Source organism: Cynoglossus semilaevis, chromosome 9, assembly GCF_000523025.1.
Source record: "Cynoglossus semilaevis isolate Cse_v1.0 chromosome 9, Cse_v1.0, whole genome shotgun sequence".
Lineage (NCBI taxonomy): Eukaryota > Metazoa > Chordata > Actinopteri > Pleuronectiformes > Cynoglossidae > Cynoglossus > Cynoglossus semilaevis.
In genome coordinates this window covers 7,356,944-7,366,103 of record NC_024315.1, presented here as the reverse complement: position 1 = coordinate 7,366,103, position 9,160 = coordinate 7,356,944, and the positions used below count along the sequence as shown (strand labels likewise).

General features: G+C 38.4%; 1 protein-coding gene across 2 annotated transcripts in view; it reads right to left on the bottom strand.

Moving 5' to 3' along the window:
- Positions 1-9,058, bottom strand: part of acsl1a (acyl-CoA synthetase long chain family member 1a) — a 35,458-nt gene extending 26,400 nt beyond the window's left edge. For both annotated transcript variants that reach the window (XM_008316888.3, XM_017035447.2), the window contains exon 1: positions 8,939-9,058. In XM_008316888.3, the coding sequence (XP_008315110.2) occupies positions 8,939-9,003 (65 nt within the window). In that variant the 5' untranslated portion in view covers positions 9,004-9,058. The remainder of the gene's footprint in view (positions 1-8,938) is intronic.
- Between the last annotated feature and the right edge of the window lie 102 nt (positions 9,059-9,160).

Genomic DNA, 9,160 nt, shown 5'->3' with positions numbered 1-9,160 from the left:
GTGATTATTGGAAAGTTCATCTATAGTGACTGCATTCAGTCAAAGTGAATTAGATCAAGCAAAATAAATTGTCCTAAGTGTGTTGATAGTGTGACCGAATGCTTTTATTCTTTAAATAAAAGCCCCTTTTTTTTAAAGAACGCGGCCAAAAGGGCTTAAAGCAGCAACAAAGATAAAAGTTCCCACACTGAGATGAGAGATGAGAAGAAATGGAAAATTGAAGTAACAATATTTGAATTTTTAAGACAGAACAATCTAGGTTTTTCTATGTCTGCAGCAGACTTGATTTATGTCTGTGGTCATCTTGGTGGTGGTAAAGTGGTCATAGCCTCGCTGACCTCTCGGTGACCCTCACAGCAGGGCACCCATGTCCGACACCACGAACATGCTCCAACACAACACACACCACGGAGGCAACTGTCACACCATCGCACAAGCCACTAAGACAGGCCAAAAAGACATGAGCACAACATGTCACATGTCATTGATAAACAAAAACAACATCAGACAGACAGACATTTAAAATCTGTGTTGTGACATTGACCATGGTTTTGATTCTTGACACAACACACTATCGAAACAGGCATAAAATTGGTGCAACGTGGCAGAGGTATGTTTTTTTAATTTTATGTGTGTTGCTAAGGGACACAAAGGCATATAGTGGGATTTGAACCAATGCATTTTAGCTGACAGTCTACCTCTATAAGCAATAAGCTGTGGTGACATTTGCCAGCAGTGAGTGAAGTGTTAACAAAGTTCTTTACCTGCAACTGTCCAGCTTTATTATAGGGGTAGGGCACATACAGAAAGCTGGATTTGAATCCAAATTTTTCCATTAAAAAAAAACAACAATAAATTCTTATAGCAAACAGAATGTAGATCAGTTTAAAATTATTTCATTAAATCCTGCCTTCAAGCATTTACACCTCACAACTCAGGTCAACACTGACAACTACAACTGAAAATGACGTAAATAAGTAAATGTTTCCATTGCGTTTTCTAACTGAAACACTGCAGAGAAACAGCCACACGGGAGGATTAAGAACAAACCGGTGTTTGTGAGGAGAAGACACCCACAGATAATGTTCTGATTGGCTGCTCACCCTTCTCCCATCTCTCCCCATCATAAGATAGGAGAGAAGAGAAAGGGCACTAACAAAATGCACATTTTACATTGAAAACTGTTATTGTTCCCTTCCTAATCTGGCCCACCATCTGAGTGAGGACCATGCTAAAGAGCCACGGGCTTTAACTGAAGGATGAGAGCCAACTCAGGGATAGGGGAGGAAAGTGAGAGAGAGAGTGAGAGATAGATGGAGAAAGAGGAGGAGGCAGGGGGTTGGTCTTTGGCTTTTAGGAGGGGATCAGTTGGGAAGTGTAGAATGGATGTTTCTTTTTCTCTATGGGGGAACTTTGTATTTGACTGTTGTTTGTATCTGTCTTTCAGGGGCCTGATCCCCGTGAGCCTGGACAGAGAGATGCTTCGACGTGTTTGCATGTGTGTGTGTGAGTGAGGAAACTGATGGTGGGATCTATCTCTCTTCTTTCCTACAGCTGCAGCTCAGCGGATTAGCCGTCATCCACAAGGCAACATTACACAAGTAGCCTTTGAACAAAAGTCATGGATACTATTAATGATATGGTAATCCGTAATGGAGCTACCTCCCAGTAGTGATTATACTGACATGGGAAGAATGTCCAAGAGTCCTGGACGCAACTACCCAAACAACACTGTGGCTATTGTTGCCAGGCCTGCACCTACATCCACTGGCATCAGCCAACTAACAATCCCTTCCTGCTATAAGCACACACACCAACACACACACACACACACATCAACACAAATTGGTCCCTGCTTTTTTGACACCCTTCCCTCCACCCCAGTCGCCCTATGAATAAAAATGAAACCCAAAAAAATGGATGAAGAGAAAGAGAAGGAGGGACGGGGAGGGAGCAGAGGGGAGGAAAACAAAATATCTTGGCCAGGATCAGCCAGGGATTTCTCTCTATATGGTTCCCACACACTGGTTCTCTTCTGTCTCTTCTGTCCCTCTACCCACTAAGACCACACAAACACTAAACGATTTCTTGATTTAATCTTGGATGGTAAGGATGAGGATGAGAGTCAGTTTTTCTCCTTGCTAATCCAGGGGTGGTAAAAACTACTAGAGGGTGTGGCGGTTGAGGCGGGGTGGAGGAGGTCGGGAAGAGGGGCCACTGTTTGTCTGGTAAATGTTAAACCATAAAAATACTACTATGGCTACAAATAGCTACAAATTCTGTGTTTAATCCCAGTAAATATATATTGTCCAGGTGCGTTCAGTACTTAATTCCACTGATGCAGTAAGACAGAATGTGATGAAGATCTGAACTCACTGTTGAAATGAAATAATATTAGACTAAATACTGAAGTGGTGCGTTCAGTACTTAATTCCACTGATACAGAATGTGATGAAGACCTGAAGACACAGTTTAAATGAAATTACATTAGACTAAATACTGAAGGATTCAATATTCATGAATACCAGTCCAATAATATGTTTAAATCTTAATTTTCTGCCACTGCATCCTGGACAGTCCATCAGCGGACCACAGAGAGACGCAAGAAACTGTTCACACTAGTCTGTGGTCAAATTAACCTATTTCTAAATGTAGACGTTTTAATTGTTAAGTCAAAGATATATATTACATTTTTTATTAATGTAATTTTTTTTTACATTTAGTAAGCTTTTGAACTCAGCAAAACACTAAATTTAGACTACATTTATTACATACCATAACAATATGACTAGCAAAGAAATTATATAAAGAACTACATTATTGTACATTTATCTAAAATTACAGTTATTTACACTATAACAACAAAAAATCCAATCATTCACTGCACTCTTTTCATTCATTTAAATATTTTCTATCAGAAATGATCAATCAATTCAAGTTAATCAAGTCACAGTTCAGTCAGAATCACTCCTAAGGTGAAACATTTTGTTGATGTTTTTCCCTTGAGGTGACCCAGTTAATTTATGCAAATTTACAAACAACATTTAAATGCTGCTTCTTAACCATTAAGACTCCTCCAGCTCAGTTCTCTTTGTGACGCCTCTGTCTTCATTTGACTGATGTGTCAGAGTTGAGGACACGGAGGAGAGATGAGAACGAGAATACCACACAGGCACTGACACAGGGATCAATCCCAGTCAACTGATTTAGCATTTTTATGTTTTGAATAAAAATGAGAGCGCTAGACGGTGGAGCAGTTTGATTAGTGATGTCCTTAAGTCCTTCTTGGCCTTTTCTCTCTTCCTTCACTTGCCAAAGAAAAGTCTTCTTTCTGTCTTTTCAGAGCTGCCTTGGTAGCTGGCCCTTTTCCTCACTGTTGGTATTACAAAATCCCCATTCAAAACAACCCTTGTCACCTGTCAGCTAAGCCAGGCCGGTTTGCTAGGTCTTTATCCTCCACACATACACTCGCCCATCCACAGAGGCCGACTCCCAGCCCCCATTTCTCCTCCCCACCACATTCATACGAATACATAGACACAGACACAACAGTAAATCCCAACCGCACACACACACATGCCCACCCACTCACCCATGCTCACACACCAAAACCACATGTCTGCGAGCTGTTACTATAGCAGTTTAAAATTCATTACCCTGTTCAATTTAACAAACAAAGTGAACAGGGATGGGCCGCGTACCGTGCAGCGAGGGCCAATGCCTCGCTCCATCCTTGGGTCATTGTAATAGAAGAGAAATTTGTTCATTTTAGCTAATAAATCACAGCGATTCACCCACTCTCAAAAGTTAAAAATAATTGTTTGAGTTATTTATTAAATTATTTTTATTTATTATTAAAACATATTGTTTGAGTTATTTATTAAATTATTTATTATTAAAACAAGATTTCAACAATTTAATTAAAATCCACTCCCAGATTTAGAAGACGCACTGAAATTAAAACTGTTTAAAGATGTCTCATTTATAATGTGGTTACAGTGAGATTTAATGTTTTTAATTTCTTAATTATACTTTTATAAAGTTCATGAGACTAAACCTAAAGAAGGGAAAATTACTTTTATGAGTTCTAAATAATTTTAATTAAGAAGACACTTTAGGTATATACTACAATAATTATCTACAATTGGATTAATTTGATTTTTATCTTTGATTTATTTCACCTGACAACAGAGTTTTGTTTATTTTAGTAAATGTATTTAGTTTATGTATTTAATCATTTTTGTCTTTTCAGACTTTTCAGTTTTTGCCTGTGTCTAAATAAAGCTGAAATACTAAGTACACAGATATTCTTCAGGCTCCAGTCGTTTGTTGTTAAACCTTGTGCAGAGCAGCTGAACAAACCTAAGCTTAAGACAGGGCAACAGAAAACGGGTGTTGGGTGGAGGCAGTAATGGAGCTGCAGGGTCTGTTTAACTGATGGCCACCAGGGTCACAGCAGAGGGTGGTCATCCGGCCCAGTCACTTAGCCAGGGCCTTGCGTGCCCCCAGCAGCCGCCGCTCATTAAAGCCCTGACAGGAGCATCCAACAAGGACGAGCGTCACCCCACACAGCAGGGTCACAGGTCAATCAGGCCTCTCTACGGCCATCAAATCAAGATGGACGCAGGAGCGGTGACTTAGCCCCAGTTTGGTGTTGCGCACACACACATACAGACATGCACACACTCAAATTAATTAATGAAAAATGATCCATTTTTTTCATCATTATTAAATATTATTTTTGTAAAAAAATTTAATTTTTAATTATTCAATTTATAGTTTTTCCAATAATTATAAGACTTTATAGGAGACCACTGTACCACCGATGTCACCCCTACTGACCTCACGCAGAAGTTAAATGTTTGTTATTATTAAAAATAATGAATCAACTTTTTAGCTTGGCCTGTTCACGCATATCTCCTCTTTGGTACTTTGCTTATGTCCACGGTAGAATATCTGCAGGATATCCAGGCCAGGTACCAGTACAGAGCCAGGGAATATTTGGTTATCTTATCATGTTAAACTGTTTAGTTTAGTTTAGTTACACTGGTGATTCACTTCTCTGGTTTTGGTTACATGTGCACACTCTTATCCCTAATTCAGTTTAAACTGTCGGTTGATAAGGCTGTTGAAACTTAGTTAAACCTTAATTCTTTTCATAAAGTAAACATACAGAACACTGTGTTTGTCCCACTCTCTGCTATTGGTCGCTGTTATTTCCAAGTGTCCACACACTCTTTTCTGCCTTAGGCAGCGCCTTGAGGGCAAGAGCCATTGGCTGCAGCTTTTCTCTCTCTCTCTCTCTCTATTTTTTTGATCCCACACAAACCCACGTGTCTTTGACTTACATTGTCCTCTGCCGTTTATGACAAAAACTGGCCAACAACCAATAATGACACAAAAGAGAAGAAAAGAGGAACATTTAAATAATCTCCTTCCCCCTGAATCCTGCAGAGGTCAGTCTGTCTGTCTGCTCAGTGTGCATCCCCACGGCCTGTTGGATTTGAGGCAAGAGGATTGAGGATTGAACTCAGGGAATTACTGCTCACTGCGACTTCTTTTAACAAAGACATGAGATTTTTCTATTTCTTGAATTTACTTTTGTTTTCCATGTTTTTAAATACAGACCATGGCTGTTATAGACATAGATATATATTATTTCAAGTGATTTAAGTGCAAATTGGGACATTTTTGGAAGATAATTACTAACTAGAGAAATATTACTGTATTACTAAAGATTTTGTTTTTAATATTGTTTTGTCATTTACTGTTTTTCTGATGTCATTTACCTTTATTCACTTTAAATTATATCAGACTAATATCTTGACCCAGAGTTTCTAGCCTAAAACTGTTGGAGTTAGAAGCAACCAGTGGTCCCACGCTGGTGGGTTTTAACCCTGATATCTGTGGTTTTAACCCTGTCTGCCTCCCCATTATCCTCAAGTGTCTGCTATCCTGAGATGGACAGTAGGGGATCATGGGTAGGGGATTGGCCGGGTGTTTTTGAGAGTTGCTCTTTAACATATGAACTCTGTAACTGTATTGACATAACAACTGTGCAATGTCTAGGGGTTTTACATATGCTGGTGTGCATGTTTAAGAGTGAGGATGGGAGGATGGTGGGGGGCAGAGAGGGGTCCGTGGGAGGGGGGTGAAGATAAGGGTTAACTCTCTGACACCTGCAGCTCTTCTTACTCTAAATGCAAATCCAAGCCCACAAGCCCTCAGTCATCCTCTCTGAACCTCTGAGACCAACGTTACTGAGCAGCAGCCTTCACAGAATCAGATTAGATCATTTAAGGAAAAAAAATTAATGAAATTACACAAATTCTTGAAGGATTACCTTATTATTATGAATTGATTTATACGTAGGGGTTGGGTATTTTTTTTAGCTTTAATGGCAATGTCAATCATCACTTTGTCTCGATCTAAAGCTTGATCATCAAATTATATTTACACTTGCTGTGGAACTATTAATGTATATCGTCACTTTATATACTTTTCCCCTTTTCATGTACTTGTATTTATTCTTCATTTTACATTCAATATCAATTTATATATAAATATATATATATTTATTTTGTCTTTTATGTATTTATATAAACAAACTAGATGTACATTCATAGATGCATACACACACACAAACATATACATACGTTTGCTTAAAACTCTTCTTGAGAACAAACTATTGTATCAATTAAACATACACGACAGCTCAGAATCAAGCTACACAGCCCTGTGTACTTGTCATTTACCAGTTTTGATGGTGTTAACTTGTCACGGAGCAGGTGCAAGCCATTGTGTCTGCAGGCACCTGCTATAGTGGAGGGAACAAGACAAACAAGGAAGGGGAGCCTTAACCAGCTCCGAAGCTGCTGCCCTTCAGCTGATCCTGAAATCTGACCTGGCTGACCTCTGGAATACGAGCTTCAAGTTAAGGGCAGGTTACAATGGAAGAGTTGGAAATTTAACAATTTTCTATGGAGGGGAGTAACTAAAGTAGAAAAATAAACCTGCACCATATAAGAAATAAGTCAGTCATACACTCTAGTGCCACCTACTGAGAGCTATACAAAACACATCATCGTAGCAGGGAGGCTATACAGTCTGAAATCTGTTATAAAAAAACGATTTCTGTCCGTTATATCATATCATTTTAGTAATAACAAAAGGATATGAAAAATAATGTTAGTGTTTTAAACAGAAGTTTACTGTATAGTCTTAATATGATGTCACTTTGTGTACCTTTCTTAATAGATCGTGGCTTAGTTACTTAGCGCCACTCAGTGGTCAATAGTGGTATTAGAAAGTTGTTTTAATTTTTATTAATTAATTATTTTCATCTCTGCAAAGGGAAACTACGACATCTATCTAGAATTTATATATATATTTATTTTGTCTTTTATGTATTTATATAAACAAACTAGATGTACATTCATAGATGCATACACACACACAAACATATACATACGTTTGCTTAAAACTCTTCTTGAGAACAAACTATTGTATCAATTAAACATACACGACAGCTCAGAATCAAGCTACACAGCCCTGTGTACTTGTCATTTACCAGTTTTGATGGTGTTAACTTGTCACGGAGCAGGTGCAAGCCATTGTGTCTGCAGGCACCTGCTATAGTGGAGGGAACAAGACAAACAAGGAAGGGGAGCCTTAACCAGCTCCGAAGCTGCTGCCCTTCAGCTGATCCTGAAATCTGACCTGGCTGACCTCTGGAATACGAGCTTCAAGTTAAGGGCAGGTTACAATGGAAGAGTTGGAAATTTAACAATTTTCTATGGAGGGGAGTAACTAAAGTAGAAAAATAAACCTGCACCATATAAGAAATAAGTCAGTCATACACTCTAGTGCCACCTACTGAGAGCTATACAAAACACATCATCGTAGCAGTGAGGCTATACATATAGAGGCTATAGTCTGAAATCTGTTATAAAAAACGATTTCAGTCCGTTATATCATATCATTTTAGTAGTAACAAAAGGATATGAAAAATAATGTTAGTGTTTTAAACAGAAGTTTACTGTATAGTCTTAATATGATGTCACTTTGTGTACCTTTCTTAATAGATCGTGGCTTAGTTACTTAGCGCCACTCAGTGGTCAATAGTGGTATTAGAAAGTTGTTTTAATTTTTATTAATTAATTATTTTCATCTCTGCAAAGGGAAACTACGACATCTATCTAGAATTGTTGTTTGGTGATAATAATTGTTATTATTACTGTTTATTTGACATTATCATTGTTTTGGCAACAACATTTAGTTCAATTGAGGTCGTTTCTTCTTAAACAACGTTTAAGTTCTTTTACTCCGTAGTGGTTTTAGAGAATTATTATTGAGGTAAAATAAGTAAAACTCATGTTACTACAAAGCAAGCACATTATTAATTATTAAAAGAAATGTCAGACAACAATAAAGTCATATTGCACAGTAATCTGTTACTGGATTCACTGCCTGTGTGTCACTCTCTCATCAACCACTTCAACAGATGTCAATGCTCTTTACATTCAAGTAGTACAAACGTCACAAAAACATGCTAGAACACAACGTATAACAAGTTAAGAACTTATAAATACTGTATGGAAGAACGGAGACACGTTTTAGTCCAAGTTTTTGATAGCAAACCTACTACTAAGACCAGAAATCCTACACAAACTACTCAAACTTCTCTAACAAGTACCATTTTCAACTTTCCTTCTTCAAATATTATCAAACTTTGTAGCAACAACGACAAACAAACGTATAGTTCCTCTCTGACGCTCATAACAGGGCCATTGCCAGTCTTACAACTTTCCCTCCCAAACTCTGTTTTCTCCCTCACCTGTTCTCGCCCTCTCCATTTAAACAAAGCCTCCACGTATGAACCTGATTTTTTCCCCTCAAATCCCACTTCCCCATTCTCCGAATCAGTTTGCATTATTACCTTAGCCTCCAGGCAGGTTCTCTGTGAAACACGTTGAGCCGCCGACGCCGCCATTGTCCATTCATTCATTTCCGCAAACAAAAGGCCCTCCATTACGTTCGGTGATTAGCATTGCTAACAAAAACAAACACACCGCGGGGAGTCTGCGTACTAACCAGCCAATGAAATCGCACGATACTGGAGCAGCAGAGTTCAAGGGTCATTATCATTTAGGAAACAATA